General features: G+C 40.7%; 2 protein-coding genes across 2 annotated transcripts; both read left to right on the top strand.

Annotated features, from left to right (window-relative positions):
* The first annotated feature begins 4,105 nt into the window (after positions 1 to 4,105).
* On the top strand, positions 4,106 to 4,666 carry LOC115991073. Its single transcript, XM_031114821.1, has one exon. The coding sequence runs from the start codon at positions 4,106 to 4,108 to the stop codon at positions 4,664 to 4,666; it is 561 nt and encodes a 186-aa protein (XP_030970681.1).
* Positions 4,667 to 6,819: 2,153 nt separating this feature from the next.
* Positions 6,820 to 8,993, top strand: LOC115991074. Its single transcript, XM_031114822.1, has 3 exons — positions 6,820 to 7,148; positions 7,202 to 8,106; positions 8,188 to 8,993. The coding sequence occupies exons 1-3, from the start codon at positions 6,820 to 6,822 to the stop codon at positions 8,991 to 8,993; spliced, it is 2,040 nt and encodes a 679-aa protein (XP_030970682.1).
* Positions 8,994 to 21,463: the final 12,470 nt, after the last annotated feature.

Consider the following 21,463-nt stretch of genomic DNA (forward strand, 5'->3'; position numbering starts at 1 on the left):
TTTTAGTAGTTGAAAAATGTAGTAATCCCAAATTATAATTACAACAAATTATTAACCTTTACCCAAAAGATTAATAATTTCTATCCATTAGAAATTGGGTTACTACATTTTTCAATCATAAAAATACCTAGGAGTGTGATGATTGTTATGCATTTGTACCAAATATTAAAATTATTAACATTTTTCCACGCATAATATTCATCACAACCCTAGGTATTTTTGTGATTGAAAAATGTAGTAACCCAATTTCTAATGGATACAAATTATTAATCTTTACCAAAAAAATAGAAGAACCTCTCGTGCGTGCTCAGAGACTTGTAGATACTAAGTATAATTCAATAATTTAAGAATTTGATTGTGATAGTTATCTATGTATTTAATTTGGAAATCGTACTAGGTGTTATTTTTAAGATTTTATAAATTTGATTAGGCTAGTTAAACAAAATATTTATTCTAGATATTTATATATATCTAAAAGCTTGGGGGTTCCTTTTTTTTACAGTTCCCAAGCCCAAGTAGAAACAAGGATCCTAGGCCCCCAAAGAGTTTTAAACTTGTTGTTTGGTGGACTAGGCTTAGTTCACCACAGCTATGTTGGGCTGATTATTAACCAAATTGTGCACAAAACATGGATCTTACAACACATACATATACATACATACAAATATATATATATATATATACATATATATTTATTGTAAAGCAAATGGCTAGGGAATAGTGTATATATATGTATATATATATTTATATTTATGGTAAAGCAAATGGCTAGGGAATAGTAAAGAAATAAAGAAAAAGCAAATAAGGACGTTAAGGATCCTCAAAAAGATAAATGATATTTCATTATTTTGAGTTTTAGTACATTGAGCCCTTCTTCCACTGGGATATGTCACAAGGTCCAAATAAGTTTAAAAATCACAGACTTAGATAGCTCTTTGTAGGCTTCTAAGACTTGTGAAGTTTGAATCCCTTTGAATCCAAGTGTATCCTCTAGTGCCTATCTTAGGATCCTTCACAGTGTTTTCCCCATTTTCTCCTTTTTTGAATTTTAGAGAAGTCTTTCAAAGAGTTTTTTGGCTCTCATTAGTTATTGCTGAATTGTTTTTGCTAACGGCTTCCCCCCCTTTTATAGTACCTTCCTAGGGCTTTTGGTGTACTACTGATTCCCTCCATTTGCTGCCCTAGGTACCAAAACTAATGTTGTGTTAGCAACATTGGTGACTGGTCCCTTCTTTATTTTCTCACTATGTTCTCATTTTAAGGTTTCCCTCCAAAAATCTCTTAGCTGGCCTTCTTCTTTTAGGGGGTCCTAAGGGCTGACTTTCAATTCTTTCCTCCCAAAACTTCTAGATGCTCCTTTTTAGACCCACCTTTTTGGCTTGCTTCACATTTTTTCATTTTCTCTAAATGGGCAGATTCCTCCCTGTTAAGTTGAAAGATTCCCAATCACCTTCCTTCATGGTCCACCTTCCTGTGTTCCCTGAGGTACCAAGCTTCTTTTCAAGAAGTGCTGATTCCTAAGTCATCAGCCTTTTTCTGAACCATAGGCAGCTGATGGAACATGCCTATCTTCGTTCCTTGTGTCCATGAGTATGCTTCCTTGAGTTGTCCCAATCCCAGCTGATCCCTTCTTGCATTTTTTGAGGATCCCATAGTTTTGGAAGTTCCAAAGTATCCTGGTCCAGTCCCTTTCTAGGCTCCTTAGGAAACTTTCCTCACAAAGGCTAGGCAAAGCTTCCTTTTTTCCTTTTCCTTCCTTTTCTAAGGCCCAAATCTTGCCCATTCATGAGTTTGGGCTTCCTCTTGCTCATTTTAAGTGGACCTTGGCTGGCGGATTGGGCCTTGCCTATTTTTAAGGGCCCCCTTAGGTTTTAAATTTCAACACTTGTGATATTTTGGGCCTTAACACAACACTTGTAATATTTCTTGTGATATTTTGGACCTCAACAAAGCTGAAGTGTAGAATTTATTGTTGCTGCACTCTAGTTAAGCCACATCAACATCCACATCATTATCTTTTTTCATTCCAATTTTCTTATAATTTTTTTAATGTTTAATTATTATTTTTTTTATAATTACACTTTCTCATTCTTTTACCTTTTCATCTCCCCAGTCCCCATTACCCTCAACCTTAATATTACTATACATCTTTCCCTTCATCTTCCTTTATTTTGTCTCTTCCTCTTTCCCTCCTTTACCTTTTCATCTTCCCACTATCCTCAACCTTAATATCATTATTCATCTTTTCCTTCATCTTCCTTTATTTTGTCTCTTCATATTCAATCATCTTATTATAAATTTGTCATTCTCTTTTTCATTTTTTGCATAGTTTTCCCTCACAAAAAGGTATATATCTCTCTCTCTCTCTCTCTCTCGCTCTCAATATTTTTTGGAGTATTTTTTTTTCCTGCATCTCTACTTTAAGTTGATAAATTTTTGTGTCTGTTATAACTCTACTTTGGGTTGATGCGATTTAGTTTTGTGTTTTAACTTTTTTTGTTCTCTTTGATTGTTAAATGTTATCTTATTGCGTTATAAAAAATTAAAGATAATATATATGAATATAATATATATTATTCTATTACATAACATGATTTGGGTAATTTGGTGTTTATTATTATATTTTTATTTTTATTTATTTTCATCTTATTTTATTCATATTTAAACTCAGCCACATTTTCCATATAATTAAATTATTTATGTTTTCTTATTTTTTATTTAAAAAAATTAAACATATAATATTTTATTTAAATTCAAATAAATAAAAATTGTAATAATAATTAATAGAGATAATTAATTTGGTGCTTATTGTTATATATTTTATTTTTACTTTTTTTTTCTTCTCATATTATTTTATTCAACATATTGCATTATAAAAAAATGATAAAACTAATTAGCCACTATCATTATGGAGTAGTAGTCTATGGTTTTGCGTATATAAAGAAATGAAGTATATAAAGTTTATATATGTAAATGTACGACACCGAGATCCCAAGACCCATATGGGCCCTGGGCTCAGGCCCAATGGAACGGCCCCATCGCCCTAAACCCTTCTTGAAGCTGCCTTCATAAAGAACGAGTTTTGGGCCTCGGATCCTGAGCTGCGCTTAGCATAGAACCTCCCGAACAATCATATAGGCCTTGTCTGGGCAAGTCATGGGATGCTTGGGGAACATCATTACCGAGCAGATTCGCCTGAACTAGAACCAAGTTCCAAGGCCATAATTGTTACATCCCACTCTCACCTAAACACCCACTTAAAACAGATAATATTGGACCTTCAATTGCACTAGCGATGGCAGTAATCATGATCTCCCCACTAACTTAAGCTATAAATAGCAAAAGTTGGGGGAGATGAAAGGGTTCAGAAAAAAAAAGAGTGAAAACAGTCATTTAGAGAGGGGAGGAACATTACTTTGAGTCTCTGTGCCGAGAACGACCCAAAGTAGGAAATCTTGAAGCCCACCTTACAAATAAATTGTGAGCCCAAGTGAGGTTGAACCCAACAGTCTCGTTTTAGGCTTGCACAATTGGCGCCCACTGTGGGGCTCTCCTACAAAGCTGTGGTTCGACTGAGACTCAAATAAGGAAAATGTCCGAACGACATTCGGGAGGGCGTGCCGAGAGTGGTTCCGTGGGATCTTCTCGGGGGTCCACATGGCGGGAAAAAAGACAGAAAAGGCGCGAGGATAGGGAGCGCCCGCGAGGAGAGGAAGAGTTTGGCCTGGGAGAAGGGTCGGATCAGACCCGCTAAACGGTGTCGGGTGTTTCGGGACACAGGCAGTATGATGACAGAGATCGAGAACTGGAGTGGTTGCACAGACTGGTGATAGATCTAGAACTGGAAGCAAGGGGTCGACGCCAAGAAAGGGACTGCCACCACCAGCAAAGGAGAAATGATAGCACGGGAGATCGGGGCGAAGAGAGCTCTAGCCAATCCGGTACATGACGATTCCAAAACCGATCACCCTCTCGAGAATCACACCGGTGTAGGAATCACTCACATTCTGAAGAGACACGTCACTGCTGGAACCGTTCTCGTTCGCATGGATACGAGGACCGAGGGTCTGATTCGCCAGAGGAACGGCGACCCCACAGTGCTGCCATGGATGCCATGAGCCGAGCCTTACGAAGGGCTGCTCGATCACCATTCTCAGACGAAATTGAACGAGCCCCTATGCCGAGTAGATTTACAAGACCGTCATTCAATTCCTACGACGGGAAGACGGACCCTGTGGAGCATGTCAGTCATTATATCCACATGATATCCTTGCATGCACATAATGATGCCTTGATGTGTAAGGTATTCCCCTCCAGTCTCGGTTCCACGGCCCTGAGATGGTTCAACGGGTTACAAAAAGGCTCCATTCGTAGCGTTGCCGAGTTGATTCAAGAATTCGGCAGTAGATTCATGACATGCAGCCGAGTGCCTCAACCGGTGGATGCGCTACTTTCCATAAAGATGAGGGTCAGTGAAACCCTTCAGAGTTACGCCAGCCGGTACTGGGAACTCTACAACGAGATCGGTGGAGGAAATGAGAGGATAGCGGCAAGTACCTTCAGGATGGGGCTCCCCGAAGATTCTGAATTGCGGGAGTCATTGACGAAAAGACCTCCTGAGGATATGAGGCAACTTATGAGGCGCATTGAGGAGTATAAACGCTAGGAAGATGATCGGCTACAAAATAAGGGGAAAGCCCCGTTACTCGGGAGATCTCGACAGGGTGTTATCCTAGTAAGACTGAAAAAAGATTTCAAGATGCAAGAACCAGAGGCGCAAATTGAGGGAGTTAATGTGGCGTTCAAAGAACCTGTGCACAAAATTCTAGATCGGATTAAGAACGAATCATTCTTCAGGTAGCCGAACAAAATGGGGGGTGACCCATCTCGGAGGAACCAAAATTTGTATTGCATATACTATAGGGACAAAGGACACACCACCGAGCAGTGTCGGGTACTGAAAGATCATCTCGGCAGTTAGTAAAAGCAGGGTATCTGAAAGAATTTGTAGTGGACTCGGCTGACCGAGATTCCGGCCAGGGCGTTCAGCAGAGAAGGAATCCCCTCCCACCACCGTTGGGAGTGATCGAAGTCATCCACGCTGCCCCGAGAGGTATGGCAGCAGCTAAAGGGGTACTGAAGGTGGCCTGCATAGAAGGAGAATCATTCGAGAAGAGGAAGAAAGTTGGTTGGCTAACCATCTCTTTTGGCGAAGAAGACTTGTAAGAGTCGATCCAACCTCATGATGATGCGTTGGTAGTAACAGCTCGGATAAGCGGATTCTTGGTAAAAAAAGTGATGATAGACCAAGGAAGCGGAGCCGACATGATGTAACTGGACCTGTTCGAAGGGCTCGGATTGAAGAGTCAGGATTTGACGAAGTATGACACGCCATTGGTCTCGTTTGACAGAAGGGTCGTGGTTCCCGAATGGAAAATTTCTCTCTCGGTGGACATGAAAGGCAAGGAAGTAATAGTGACCTTCATAGTAGTTCGGTCATTCTCACCGTACACTGCAATCCTGGGAAGGCCGTGGATCCACGCAATGAAGGCCGTTCCATCCACCCTGCACGTGAAAGTGAAATTTCCCACTGAGTATGGAGTCGCCGTGGTGCGAGGGAACCAACGAGTGGCTAGGCAATGTCTGGTCGTTGCGGTCAGATGGAAGAACGAACAGCTCTGACGAGCGGAGGAGACCGAAAAAGAGCCTTTATAGCAATCACAGAAGCCCCGAGGGGAAACGGGGGCGGACGTTGCCAAGGAGGTTTTAAAGGTTAGAATTTTTCTGGACGAAGACAGGTATTTCCAAATATGCGCGGGCATGAACGACTGAGAAAAGGTAGAAATGTTGTTGTTTCATTTACAGAACGTGGATGTCTTTGCCTGGAGTCCGTACGAAGTTCCCTGCGTAGATCCTGAATTCATTGTCCACAAGCTCAACGTGGACCCATCATTCCCCCCGAAAAAGCAAAAACCAAGGAGAGCATCGTAGGAGCATGCTGACGTGGTGAACTTGGAAGTCCAGAGGCTGAAGGAAGCAGGGGCGATAAAAGAAATATTCTTCCCGAGGTGGTTAGAAAATATGGTGGTGGTGAAGAAAAAGAATGGTAAATGGAGAGTTTGTGTGGATTTCATAGACTTGAATAGGGCATGCCCCAAGGATCCGTTCCCAATGCCCAAGATTGACCAACTAGTAGACGCCACGTATGGGCACCCGAGGATGAGTTTCTTGGATGCTTTCCAGGGGTACCACTAGATTGCCTTGGCTCCCGAGGACCAAGAAAAGACAGCATTTATTTCTCCGAGTGCTAACTATTACTATGAAGTCATGTCGTTTGGGTTGAAAAACGCCGGAGCCACATACCAGCGGATGATGACAAGGATGTTTCGAGAGAAAATTGGGTACACGGTGGAAGTATACATTGATGACATGGAGGTAAAGAGCAAAAAGGAGTCACAACACACGGAAGACCTCCAGGGAGTATTTGAGATACTCTGGCAGCACAAGTTGCGCTTGAACGCTGAGAAGTATACTTTCGGTGTGGAGGCTGGCAAGTTCTTGGGTTATCTGATTTCTACTTGGGGTATAGAAGCCAATCCCGACCAGATAAATGCCGTGAATCGCCTCATACCGCTGAGCAATCCAAAGGAAGTACAAGTGCTAACCGGGATGTTAGCCGCCCTAAACCGATTTATCTCCAAATTTGCGGATCATCGCAGACCGTTTTATCAACTTCTGAAGAAGTGGAAGGGGTTTCATTAGGACGAGGAATGCGACAAGGCCTTTTGAGAGCTGAAGGAGTACTTGGCAAAAGCACCCATGTTAACAGCCCCAGAGTCCGGGGAGGATTTGTTTATGTACCTCTCAGTGTCTGACCATGCCGTGAGTGCTGTGTTGCTAAGGGATCAAGGAGTACAGCAGCAAGTGTATTACATAAGCAAAACCTTAGTAGATGCCGAGACGAGATACCTGCCCCTTGAGAAGCTAGTTTTGGCACTAGTACACGCCACGAGGAAGTTGCTGCATTACTTTCAGTCTCATACGGTATTCGTCCTCACCGAGTATCCCTTGCAGTCGTTGCTAAAGAGATCCGACTTCACAGGCCGAATAGCCAAATGGGGAACTCGTTTGGGTTTGTTCGACATAAGGTACCGACCGCGAAGCTCGGTAAAGGGACAGGTTCTTGCTGATTTCATTGCAGAATTTACCCTAAGAGCGACGAGAAGATAATCTGTAATGCGGAGCGCCGTCCGTGGAAAGTGTTTGTAGATGGCGCTTCGAATGCTATGGGGGCTGGAGCTGGTATTGTCATCATCACCTCGGAGGGCATACGATTAGAACACTCCTTCAGATTAGGATTCAAAGCCTCAAACAACGAAGCCGAGTACGAGGCCTTCCTGGCCGGGTTGAGGGCCGTATTGTGTTTAGGCGCAAAAGATGTTGAGATTTATTCGGACTCTCGGCTGGTCGTTTATCAAATCATGGGAAGCTTCGAAGCTCGGGACTCTCGGATGAAAGCCTATCTGAGTGCAGCTAAGCAGATCATTGGTCGGTTCGGGACAGTGAAGGTAGCCCAGGTAGGTCGGGCACAAAACAGACATGCTGACTTGCTGGCCACGTTGGCTTCATCCTCTACCGAGAATATACCTCGGCTGGTCAAGATAAAGCTTATAAGGGAGCCAAGTATCGAGGTGAAAGGTGATGACAACCTGGCTGGGGTTGAAGTTGCCATGATGTTAATGGCAAATCCGTGTTGGATGAACCCGATCATAGACTTCATAGCCGAGGATAAATTTCCGGACGATGAAAAGGAGGCCAAAAAGATCCGTCGGGTGGCTTCCCGGTACTGGCTGTCGACAGATCGCAAGTTGTACCCGAGGTTTTTCGTAGGCCCTTACCTTTTATGTCTACATCCTGAGAAAGTGAACGAACTTCTGACCGAGTTGCATGATGGAGTGTGTGGTGGCCATGTCGGGGGATGGTCTCTAGCGCGTAGGGCCATGACCCAGGGGTTTTGGTGGCCACAGATGCAGAGGGATGCCGCGGAATACGTCAGGAGGTGTGAACAATACCAAAAGCACGCCCCTCTGATCCACCAGCCGGCAGGTCGTCTAAACCCCGTCAGTAGCCCATGGCCGTTCGCACAATGGGGGCTAGACATCCTCGGCCCGTTTCCTTGAGCAACAGGTAACCGCCGTTTTGTATTAGTGGCTGTGGATTACTTCACGAAGTGGGCGGAAGCCGAAGCCTTAGCCAACATTCAGGATATCGACGTGAAAAAGTTTGTGTGGAAAAATATAGTCACAAGGTTTGGGGTACCGAACTCACTAGTATCAGACAATGGGCTACAGTTCGGTAGCAAAGCTTTCCGAGCCTTCTGCAGCGATCTCGGCATTAAGAACAAGTACTCAACCCCGGTATACCCTCAAAGCAACGGCCAAGCTGAGGCAGTGAACAAGATGATTTTGAACGGGTTGAAGAGGAGGTTGGACGGGGCAAAGGAAAGATGGGTTGAAGAGCTGCCTAACGTTTTATGGGCTTACCGTACGACTCCCAGAAGATCCACAAGTGAGACCCCATTCTCTTTGACATATGGGGCAGAGGCCGTAATACCAACCGAGGTAAGCTTGTGCAGTGCATGGGTCGCAGGATTTGACCTTGCCCAGAACGCCGACCTGATGATGGAGCGCTTGGACTGGTTAGAAGAATGCCGGGAGGCCGCAACCATACGGCTCGCGGAGTACCAGCAGAAACTGTCTCGGAGATATAACCAAGATGTAAAGGGGAGGGAATTCAGCGCCGGGGAACTGGTTCTAAGGAGGGTCGTGGGAAACATGCGAGACGTAGCTGTTGGGAAGCTTGCTCAAACATGGGAAGGGCCGTACAGGATTACCGCCATCGCTAGCGCGGGGGCTTACTACTTGGAGGATCTTGACGGGAGGCCGCTCCCTCGGCCATGGAATGCTCACAATTTAAAGAAGTTCTACCCGTGACCATCCATATAGTAAATGTAAGTCAAAACTTTGTACTTCTCTAAAGTCAAGATAATGATGAAGTTACTTGTCTAAACTGTTTTCGATCCCGTCATTGCACATTAAGAGAATTGCATGTTTTGTACAAAAAAAATTCTAAGGACAGAAGCCTCGTCCTCGGTTCGATCAAAATCACCGAGCAGGCGGAAACCTTATCGTTAAAAAAAAAAATTCTAAGGACAGAAGCCTCGTCCTCGGTTCGATCAAAATCACCGAGCAGGCGGAAACCTCATCGTTACAAAAAAATTCTAAGGACAGAAGCCTCGTCCTCGGTTCAATCAAAATCACCGAGTAGGCGGAAACCTTATCGTTACAAAAAAATTCTAAGGACAGAAGCCTCATCCTTGGTTCGATCAAAATCACCGAGCAGGCGGAAACCTTATCGTTACAAAAAAATTCTAAGGACAGAAGCCTCATCCTCGGTTCAATCAAAATCACCAAGCAGGCAGAAACCTTATCGTTAAAAAAAAAAATTCTAAGGACAGAAGCCTCGTCCTCGGTTCGATCAAAATCACCGAGCAGGCGAAAACCTCATCGTTACAAAAAAATTCTAAGGACAAAAGCCTCGTCCTCGGTTTGATCAAAATCACCGAGCAGACGGAAACCTTATCGTTACAAAAAAAACTCTAAAGACAGAAGCCTCGTCCTCTATTCGATCAAAATCATCGAGCAGGCGGAAACCTTATCTTTAAAAAAAAAAAAAAAAAATTCTAAGGACAGAAGCCTCATCCTTGGTTTGATCAAAATCACCGAGCAGGCGGAAACCTTATCGTTACAAAAAAATTCTAAGGACAGAAGCCTCGTCCTCGGTTCGATCAAAATCACCGTGTAGGCGGAAACCTTATCGTTACAAAAAAAATTCTAAGGACAGAAGCCTCGTCCTCGGTTCGATCAAAATCAGCGACCAGGCGTAAACCTTATCGTTACAAAAAAATTTTCTAAGGACAGAAACCTTGTCATCGGTTCGATCAAATCGCCGAGCAGGTAGAAACCTTAACCCCTTTACAAACATTAATTGCAAATTCATTCTCGGATTATCCAAAGCACCGCGCAACAGGTTTTGGGCAGCTCTTGACCGGACTTACTACAGTATAAGAAACCGCAAACATAATCTAAGCACGCAAATAAATAGAGAGTCATTGAACGAGTTGAAAGCAAAGTTAAAAAGCAGAGTTAATATCTCGTCGCCAAAACTCGGCAATTGTTTTCGGATCATCCCCGTGAAATAAGGAAATTGTTCGTTCACCACAACTCGGTGACGTAGGCAAATATACCATTGAAAAAATAAACTAAAAATGCTATAAAGATAAGTAAAAGCATGAAAAAAACTAGACTGCAGATAATCAGCTAGAGGGCCGGGTTGGATCTGTCACTTCTTGCTGGACGGTCAAGGGGTAATGCGGGTCTTCACCAAGAAGGTCCTGTACAGTTGGGATACTGGTGGCCTCCATCTCATCTGGCTCGGCATGAGCATCGATCTGTTCAACCAGCTCCCTCATGCTTGCCGTTTCTTCCTCCTCAACGGCAGCCGGTGGATCCTGCACTGCAGTAATGGGGCTCGGAAAAGGAATTTGGCCGGGGTCTCTTAGAGGGGAATCCTCGGGAACTCCCAGAGCTTGAAGAGCGACAAACCACCCGGCCTCAAAACCCAGCTTCCGGGCCTGGGCCACTACTGGTTCTATAGATTGCTCGGTATCAGCGAATCCCTCGTTGTACCACTTCTGCTCGCAGGCCTCTAGGGCTGCCCTCAGGTCGGTTACCTCCTCGGCTTGAGAGGTGTTGAGGCTAATGGCTTCAGCCAGCTTCACGTCTGTTTCGTTCTGCTTAACCAAAAGTTTAGCACACCTTTTCTCCGCCAGCGCTCTATTTTTCTTCGCGGCAGCGGCCTTCTTCTCGGCGGATTCAACTACCTTTAGTTTTTCCTTTGCTGTTTTGGACGCTGACTCCTGCGCCCCCTTCTCACGGTTGACCTCCTCAGCAGGATCCCGTGTACGGCCAGCCAGTATATGAGCCAGTTGAGCAGCCTGACAATCACAAAAGTTAGTACGGAAGTAGAAGAAATGTATGGAAAGGAATAGACAACTAAGGAGTTACCGCAATAGCGTGCCACTCTAACCGGCGCCCTACAGACTCCTTAGACCCCTCCTCGAAGGCATGCACATCGTCGGGAAGAAGAAGACCCTTGGCTAGGGTCTGCACAATATGGCCACCCTCCCCTTTCTCCCACAGCCGCACACAGGCGGTCGAAGGCAAAGGCTTGCCGTTCAACAAGAACTTGGGCTTCCACGCTGGAGTCGCTTGGGAGGAGGACGCAACCCTCGGACCGACCTGGGTCTGCGGCTCACAGATAACGATCCCCCCTGTTGGCCGGGGAGGAGTCTGGACGACAGCATCTCCCAGACCCGTGGATGGTTGATCGACGACCTTCTGTTTCTTACGGGCTCGTCCAGCTTGAGAAGAGGGTGGAGGGTGAGGCGCTTGGCTCTAACCCTGAGAAGGTGGGGGCAGGATGGGTTGCCGTGCACCGGGCACGAAGCGATCAATAGTCATAACCTTCCTTGACACCATGTCTTCGCCGGGTTAGGTATCTTCAGCCGACAAGGCAGTCACTTCAATCGCTGGTTGCTCGGGATCCGCAATAGGGTTCTCGGGCTGCGCTTACTCTTGAACAGGGTCCTCTTGTTGAATTGCCTCGTGAGTTAACTCTCTAAGACGCTGAGACACACGTTCCGCGGACTCGTCCCGCAGAGGAGCTAGCTCATCCGAGCAAGTGTAGCGCCTTCCAAACTCCCTCGCCTCCCCGATTGTAAGCTTCGGCGGCAAGAAGCTCGCATACCGGACGTTAATATATGACAGTAGGGGACTATCAACTAATAGTGCCTGCTTAAAGGTCTACCAGGTGGAGTAAACTGGCTCTATTCCGAGGATCAGGTGCGAGGCCCGGAGCTGTCCGTCCCAGTGTACGAATATCCCGGCGGAGTTCCTGTTCGAATAAGGTAGGCATGATTACAGTCGTACCCGATTATCTCTTGTTTTTAGGTAATAGCTGGTAGCTTTGTTCCTACAGAGGCTATACATATGGTTAATATCATGGTAATTTAACTGTAAATCAAAGGTGTGGTTCAACCTACTGACGCAGCTAATTACCCGGTAAAAGTTGGGGGGAAGCTGGTCGGGACACAGTCCGTAATACCTAAGTGTATCTGCTAAAAGGGGATCCACGGGGAACCTAACCCCACCCTCTAGAATTGACATTAAAGGAAAAAAGGCTGTGCCTTGTCCTCGGTGGAAAGCAATTTCACTCTCGTGGCAGTAAGCCACTTCCACGTCATTGGGAATATTAAACTTGCGCCTAAAAGTGGCCAGGGTAGCTGGGGCCTCCAAGAGATGAGAGTAGCCCATCTGTGACGCTAAATGCTATAAAAGGGAACTTGAAGAAATAAGCTGAAGGAATAGGAAGGGGAAGAGGACTTACTTTGGGTTCTAAGGAAGGAAAGAACTCTGGGCAGGTGAGTAAGCGCACAAAGAGTTGGTCGATAGAGAGTAAGCTCGAAGGATCAGAGGTGAAAAAAAAGTGAAAGAATGTTCTGAGGAAGGCTATTTATAGGATCAGAAAAGGGGCAAAGGAACGTTCAATCAAGCAATAAATGGGCACGATTCACGAATGACCCTGCGGATGCCAAAGATAACCGACACGCGCGCCGCTTCGGTTTGCGAACCGTCAGGCAATAATGACAATTGAACTTGGCGCCGCGGAACAGCGCGTCTTTTGAGATGAGCATTAATGAGAAACCATAACCGCATGAGTCCCAGGCCATAGGACTTTCGAGACCAAAAGGCTCGGCTGGCTCCTTGATTCTTCCCGGCAACCGGGTATGAATCAAGGGGGGCTAATGTACGGCACCGAGATCCCAAGACCCATATAGGCCCTGGGCTCAGGCCCAATGGAACGACCCCATCACCCTAAACCCTTCTTGAAACTACCTTCATAAAGAACGAGTTTTGGGCCTCGGATCCTGAGTTGCTTTCGGCATAGAACCTCCCGAACAATCATATAAACCCTGTCTGGGCAAGTCATGGGATGCTCGGGGAACATCATTACTGAGTAGATTTGCCTGGACTGGAACCAAGTTCCAAGGCCATAATTGTTACATCCCACTCTCACCTAAACACCCACTTAAAACAGATAATATTGGACCTTCAATTGCACTAGCGATGGTAGTAATCATGATCTCCCCACTTATCTAAGCTATAAATAGCAGAAGTTGGGGGAGATGAAAGGGTTCAAAAAGAAAAGAGTGAAAACAGTCATTTAGAGAGGGGAGGAATATTACTTTGAGTCTCTGTGCCGAGAACAACCCAAAGTAGGAAATCTTGAAGCCTACCTTACAAATAAATTGTGAGCCCAAGTGAGGTTGAGCCCAACAATCTCGTTTTAGGCTTGCACAGTAAACATTCACATTAAGTAATATATATATATATATATATATATATATATAAAGGTCTAAGAAAATGTATATGTATGGTTTTTATTAACTTAAAAGATAATGAAAAACCAATTGTTAATAAATAATAACTAAAAGAATAATATTATCACACACAACGCCCAGGTCTGCGACTAATCTATGTATGTAACATCTCATAATTTTGATACCAATTTCATTATTATACGTAAATTAAAAAGGAGGCCTACAATTAAATGGATTTAATTGATTTGGTCCTAAGATATTAAAAATAAGATAAATATTATAGAATATGAAGCCTAAGTGAGGTGGCATAAGTAAATATATGGGTCTTGATAAGCTTTTAAAAACCCTAGTCTTTTACCTCTTAAGATACACATATATATATAAAAGATTTTCTTTTGTTTTAGCCGACGGTTGAACAAATTATTTTTTTCTGCTTTGCAGCTGAACGTGAGACTGTTGTAGGTTGGTTTCCTTTAGCTCTAAATTTAGGGAGTTAAATATTCAATGGCTAGACTTGTCCCACGTTTGCAGGAAAGAGCTGTGCTTGAAATTACTTTAGTAGCTAATAGGATAATAGGCATCACTTTATAAAACCTAACCTATCAATATATTAAAAGAAAAAGGACTTCTAGGCATATGTTTAACCTATCAATCTCCACCTATCCTTATATTAATGGAGAAGATGACTTATGATGATGCTGTAAAAATCACCAGTGAGCCACACAGTCCTCGCGCACTCGAAGGAAGACCTGCACAACAAAGAGCGAAGACCTAATAGAGAGCACCGGTGTGGTGCCGGCTAAATACCCTTCGAAGGTCAAGTTAAAACTATTCTCACAACTCTAGAGTGCTAGAGAGGGGTAAATTATGCGTACCTGTTTTGTGAGGGTCTTTGGGTTTTTATAGTAGTGTAGAATCAAACTCCTATGCTTGCGCAACAAGTCTTTTCCATATAGGAAAGATCCTCATTAATGGGCGTATTTTCCAAAATCCTCTTGTGTTAGAATTCTATTCATGATCGGATTTTACACAAGCTAGGGTTAATCGTGAGACGCAAGTCGTTTCCATTTAAGATTCCTTGGAGACCACATAATGACCAAATTAGCGCCACGTGGCCCATTGGTCCGTCCACCCTGGCCCAATCATATTGGATCCATCCACTTACCTTGACCTTTTAGGCCCATACAAATGGACCCGTCATCCATAACTCTAATCCGTCATCTTCACTATTCTTCCTCTTCAACTTATAATTGTTATTATATTGGAGTAAGAATGATGCATATAGCCTTTTTGTTTTCCCCTATTTTCATCTTCAGATATAGTCTTAACCTTTCAGCCACTAGTAGGTTGAGATGCCTTCTTAAAACAAGAAATTTCCAACAAAGAAAATATCTAGATATTTCTTATACCCTTTCCAATGACATTAAAATAACGCTTTCATTGTCTTTCTATATTAGCAAAGAAAACGTCCACTAACTAGGAATGAAATTGGGCAGTAGAGAGGGAAAAGAAGTTTGAGCAAAACTAGGCCCTACATATAGTTTGAATTATAAGGTAGCCTCAGTACCGCAATTAGAGTGGCACGGAGAATCTAACATCTCCGTAGGCTTTAATATTGATAGATTAAACTATTCAAGTGTGAAAACTGATTTTAAGCAGGAAATTTGTGTATTGATGAACCTATTTTTGGTGTTGCTAGGTTCTAATTCTACTAATTTAGTGTGACTTAAGGGTGGTTGATTTCATATTTTTGCAAATTAGAGGTAAGTGGTGTTTATTAATTTTAGGGGTTTTTCCAAAATAGTATTGATTATCAAACTATTCTCATATCAAGAAATATGTCGATATTCTATATATAAATTGATATTTTATAAATGTTTGATGTGCACATTAACTATTCGTTTTATGAAAAACTTGTGGGACAACCTGAATTTTTTTAACCTTATATGTGTGTACATATCTTTATATTTTTGAGAATTATGAATGGATTATTTTTGTGAGCATATTGAATATGTTTTGAAAACCTATGGCAAGTCGTAATTAAAAGCTCAGTATTGTATTTAGTCCTTAGCAAAAGACAATCAAACTGCAGCTAGTTCTTAGCAAGGGATGGTCCTAGAAAAGGGGACAGTGCACATTTGATAGCTCTTTAGCAAGGGAGTATACTATTGAGAATCCAAAAAGGAAGCTCTTTAACAAGGGAGTGCACCTTTAGGTTCCAAATGAGCCATCCTTAAGAAAATTAATGAAAATAAGGTTCTAGTCTTAAAAGGGGACAACATAACCCTATTAACAGGATGTAAACGTTGACCACGAGAAAAACCTAAGAAATTGTATATATGATGGTATTGATATATGTATTATGATGGCTTACAATATAAATATTTTTTTTTTATATGAAGTATCTGATGATAAAATATTGATGAGTTACAAGTTATGAATTTGTTGTAAGAATTATTTATTTGAAAGGTTTGTTCCCATACTCCAATGTTAGCAAATTCCATTTATTGAGTTATCTCACCTCCCCCCCCCCCCCTTTATTTTCCCTTACAGATACATTAGATGGATTATTGGGGTGAGATTCTTCAAAGACAACAGTTACAAACTATTTTGTAGAACTGAGGATTTTATTATTATTTTTATGGCGTTAAACATTGTACTGGAGAATTATTTTAAGGATGTTTTATCTTTGGTGGATTAGAGCTCTGACATTCGTGATGAGATTTTAGGTTGCTGGTTGCTTTTATTTAATATTTTTATGAATTATTTAGATTGAATAGACTTTTATTATTTATGATTTTGGGGCATTACAATATATATATATTTATATTTATATAAACCGAAACCTCTAAAGCTTTCATAATTTTCCATGTCAGTAAAATATTTAAATAAAATTATCATTTATTATTTTGTTTAGTCCAAACTTAAAAAGGAGTGAAACTCTATCTTTCTAACAAGTCCAACTTAAACTCAAACTCATCGTTATCATTTTTTTTTTAAATTATTTTTGTTTAACCCAAATTAACATTGAGTGAAACTCTATCTCTCTAATAAGTTCAAACTTAAACTCAAATATTGATAATTTATCTCCAAATTTGCGAATTGAGTGAAACTCTATCTCTCTAATAAGTCAAACTTAAATTCAAACTCAAACATTGATAGTTTATCTCCAAATTTGCGAGGTTAATCATGAACACTATAAAAACAAAGCAAACCCTAATATATTTTTTTAAAAGTCAGTAGAGGTATGAGCTCTTCTTATGTTATTTTCTTCTCTTTTACTTTGTTAAAATATATATATATATATTATGGTTTTTCATGTATTTTAAAAAAAATAATTTTCATACATAAACCACCAAACTCTCTTTAGCCGTTTTTTACAAGATAAAGAAGCTTGCTATAATTGAAATTATTTTTTCGAACATAACCCATCTTTCTCTTATATTTCTCTATTGTTTAATCATATATATTTTGTTTTATTTCAATAATTTTTAATTAGTGAATCATCTGACTTTTTAATATTTTTTTGTCTTTTAGAAATTTTAATATCTAAAATTTTGAGTTTTTTTTTTTTTTTTTTTTTTGCAATATCTGAAACTGACATATTCTTTGTAAACTATTGCACGTTCAATCAATGACTTTTTAATCAAATTATAATACAGATTAAGTGTGCATTTGTTTCAGGTACTATAAGTTGAAACGGGCTTTTTGAAACCAAAAAAATTAAAAGTGTGTTTGGTAAAATTTAAAAGTTGTTTTCTCTAAAAAGCTACATTTTGAATTTGTGAAGGAAGAGCACTTTAACAGGAAGGCAGCTCTCAGCTGCTTTTGCAAAAGCCAAAGGGCTTTTTGAGCATTACCGTTGGAAAGCCACCGGCTATTTCCCAAATTGCCCACTGTGTTTGCAGCCCCAGAATGGCAGAACCTTTTAATAAATTAATTGCTACAAAGACCACAAAAAAATAGTGTCTAGCCCAGGTTCAATTCAATAACAAATCTCCAAGTCTAAACACAAAAAAATCTATAACAAATTCCCAAATCAACTAAGGAAAAAAAAAAATCAATCCCTTGCAAATTAGGATTCCTTAAAATGCAAAACAAAAAAACATCAAAATATAGCAAAATCTTTCAAATGGAGTTTATACCCATCTTGCGGTGGATGGATTATGGAGGTTTGGAGAAGAAGTTGAAGAGTCTCTCCAAGAGGATGAATGAGTTCTTGCAAGCACTTATTGATGAGCAAAGGCGTAAGAAGGAACAGGGTAACACTATGATTGACCATATGCTTTCGTTTGCTTTGCTCTGATCCAATCTTCAGTCAATGACCGGCGACCACCTCTCTATCTTTGTTGTTCTTCATTTTCTTTGGGTTTGCCAAGATCTCTCTATCTTTCATTTTGATCTTTCTCAGTTTTCACTCTCTCCCCTTTGATGAAGTAATAGTTTAGAGGAGGTGAAACAGAGTTAGAGAGAGAGAGACGTTGGGATTTTTTTTTGAAAATAACTATAAAAGCCAAACTATATTATTAGTTAGCCAAGGTTTGAAACTAATTTGGTATCTAACAAATTGAGTGTTTTACTCTCGATTTTGGGTTATAAATCAAGTATGATGTACTTGATTTTCGCGTTGTGCCAGCATCTGAGCTGGAGAATCTGTCCACGTAGGCATGGAAATCGAGTCTAAGGGTGTGCAACAGTCAACCAATCTAACTCAACCCAACTAATAGGCATGACTATGCATTCAAAGCTAGTAGTACCATTGACAAACTTAGAATTTTAGAAATGGAAAAAAAATTCAACATAATGTAAAAGGATAAGAGGAGAATATAGAAATTCAATAGGTGGTCGATTTTAATTTTACCTCACCTTCCTAAACAGCGCACGATCGATGTTCTTTTAGAAACCTTAACACCGAACCTTCCATGGGACCAGGACCGAACTCATTAGGGATCTCAGCAGCAACGACAGCCATACTGCACGAAGTTTAGGGAGTCAAGAGTAATATAAGCACATGTTGAAGATAAATTGGCAAGGATCTCAATGTATAGCCTAATTTCTTGCACAAACGATAAGTATGACAATCAACCACAGGGAATAAAGATATATAAAAAAAACTCAATATGCTGCCAAAAACTCAGTATGAGCTAAATTAATTAAGCCCTCTACATTTCTCCATTTTCATTCAAATGTGTTCTAAGGAGTTAGAATTTACACCTTCAGCCTCATCATAATATGCCTCAGAAATCACGTTTTTGAGTGGCTTTCATCAAGCATCATTCCTTAACCACAAACCTAGATTTCGTATTCAGCAATTTAAAAATAATAATAATGGAATCACCTCTTGGCTGCATTAATTACAGAATGAGGGTACTTCCCTAGTTGCAGATTGATCATCTAATATATCCAATGCTAAGAACCTAAGAGTCATTTTCCTTTTAGTAAATGATGATGTACAACCAAAGACAGGCATTTGAAGATTTTTCCTTCTCAATTTCGGTCACTACAGCTTATAAAGCTAAACCAAGTGCTTATTATTTCCAAAAAATCATAGGTTTTGGCATACGAACAAACAGGTGGACAGGCAAAGAGTAGTATGTTAACATGTAGATCCAAAAAGCAATTTGCATTTTCCCTATTCTTCAATTTATACTATTCCATCAATCCCCATTCTTATGGCAAAGTTATCAATGTTTTAGCAGTTGGCAATGGAATCATCCACCCTTAGGCTACAAAATACCACTCTTCTCGCCACTACCTAGATAGGATATTGTCTAACAACCTTCATGGACTGACCATTCCATCCCAACTTCCATTGCAGCATGATACCGATACTCCCCTCATCACATTCACACCTCCACTATAGGTTCATCTCACAATCAAAATGGTTTTGTTATGAATGCCTATCTACAATCACTGGGGACCACTTTCATTGGGGGGGTTTTTTCCATTTCCAATGAAACATAATTAACACTACAAAATTTCAAGCAAAAAAAAAAAAAAAAAGCCTGTAGTGTAACAAGAACGTATATATGATGTATCTAAAGCAAACCTAGAAAAAAGAAATAAATCTGGAGCATTAATGAATAAAAAAATTATTCTGATCTAATCAAAGCAAGCAAATTGAGAAGGGGTACCTACCTTTAGATTGAGGTTGAGTAGTGGCATGAGGTTTGAAGACTGAGAGTGAGAGTTTGAAGAGTGATGAGGGTGAGTAGTGGCGTGGCGCAAGGTTTGAAGGAGAGTGAGAGTTTGAAGAGTGATGAGGTTGAGCAGTGGTGCAAGGTTTGAAGATTGAGAGTGAGGGTTTGAAGAGTGAGAGTGAGAGTTTGAAAAGTGATGAGGCTAAGTAGTGGCACAAGGTTTGAAGAGTGAGAGTGGGGGTTTGAAGAGTGAGAAATTGTGAGGACTCGGTGTGTTTGAATTTGAGTGTGTTTAAGTGATCTGTTGAGTGTGTTTGAGTTTGAGTGATGTTTTGAGTGATTTTAACACGTGGAGGGCTGAACTGAAATTGAGTTCAGTAGGCTCGGTTTCCATTAAAACTAAATCGAGTTCTTTGGGCTCGATTTCCTTTATACCAAACCGAGTCCTTTGGGCTAGATTTCCTTTATACCAAACCGAGTCCTTTGGGCTAGATTTACAGGCCTACGTGGATAGTTAGTCCACCTCAGCTGCTGGTGCAATGGGAAAATTAAGTGCAATATACTCGATTTATAATCCCAAAATCAAAAGTAACACACTTGATTTGTTAGATACCAAAATAGTTTCAAACCTTGGCTAACTAATAATATAGTTTGGTTTTTATAGTTATTTTCAAAAAAAAATCCAAGGCGTTGAAACTTAAAAGAAGAAAAAATGTGAAGAAATGTGTGCTGTGTGGAGGAAAATAGAGATAAGGGAGTAATAAAGAAGACAAAAGGTTAAGAAGATGTGGCTGAGAAAAAAAGGGAAAAAAAAAAAGGTTTTGTGTTGGTTATACGTGTGATGTGGGGCACAGGCTTGAACAATTTATTATTATTATTATTATTTTAAGTATGCTTATGAAAAAAAAAATTGTATTAGAGAAATGCTATCTTTAAAATATTTGTAAAACAAATTTTAGTTAACAATATTTTTACAACAAATTTTAGTTAACAATAAATTATTATTGTTATTATTATTAAGTAATTTTTTTAAGTAAGTATTATTAAGTAGTTGGTTTAAGTATGAAATAATCTCCCTTATATATACATTATCCTATTTGGCAATTATAACTCAAACCGCCACTTTTTTAAGTGCTAGCCAAACACTCAGTTTTTTTAAAAAGCACTTTTTAACGGTTTTTACCAAATACTTAGCTTTTTAAAAAAGTCCAGTTTCAAAAAAGTCCAATTTCATACCGCACTTTTTGAAACCCGCACTTTTTCAAAAAGCCCAATTTCAAAAGTTAAATCAAACTCACCCTAAAGTTATATTAGAGTAAATCATATAATGGTGTAGTTTCTTAAATTTTCTATTAAATTATTTTAGTTTAGCTTACAAGAAAGTAGGTTATCATGTAAATATAAATCCGATGCATTGTATGGTTCAAAGCTAGTAGGGCTATAAACGAGCCAAGCTCAAGCGAGTAGTGCTTGTTTGAGCTTGGCTCGTCAGTAAAAATCAAATGCTCAAGCTTAGCTCGAGCTTGAGACAAGCCTAAATATGATGTTTGAACCTGAGCTCGTGGGAAAACCCAAAAGCTTGAGCTCGGCTTGATAAATTAATCAAGGCAAGCTCGAGCCTAACATCAAGCTCAAACCTAAGCTCAAGTCAAGTTTTTTTGCTTGGGATCTAACAAAATTGCATTATCAAGTGCTCAAATCTCCAACAATCAAGTAAATAAAAATAAGAAAATAATATACTCATTTGTTCATGCTTCTAATTCCACCTGTGATTAGCTAACCACAGAGGACTTTGCAACTCAGGAAAAGAAAAGCTCTGACC

Source organism: Quercus lobata, chromosome 5 (genome assembly GCF_001633185.2).
Source record: "Quercus lobata isolate SW786 chromosome 5, ValleyOak3.0 Primary Assembly, whole genome shotgun sequence".
Taxonomy (NCBI): domain Eukaryota; kingdom Viridiplantae; phylum Streptophyta; class Magnoliopsida; order Fagales; family Fagaceae; genus Quercus; species Quercus lobata.

Excerpts from the sequence above, each read along its gene's own strand:
- LOC115991073 (XM_031114821.1), top strand. The coding sequence starts at position 4,106 with ATGGATGCCATGAGCCGAGCCTTACGAAGGGCTGCTCGATCACCATTC.
- LOC115991074 (XM_031114822.1), top strand. The coding sequence starts at position 6,820 with ATGTTAACAGCCCCAGAGTCCGGGGAGGATTTGTTTATGTACCTCTCA. Across the intron at positions 7,149-7,201 it reads TTGGGTTTGTTCGACATAAG|AATTTACCCTAAGAGCGACG; the intron begins GTACCGACCGCG and ends ATTTCATTGCAG. Across the intron at positions 8,107-8,187 it reads TCTGATCCACCAGCCGGCAG|GTAACCGCCGTTTTGTATTA; the intron begins GTCGTCTAAACC and ends CTTGAGCAACAG.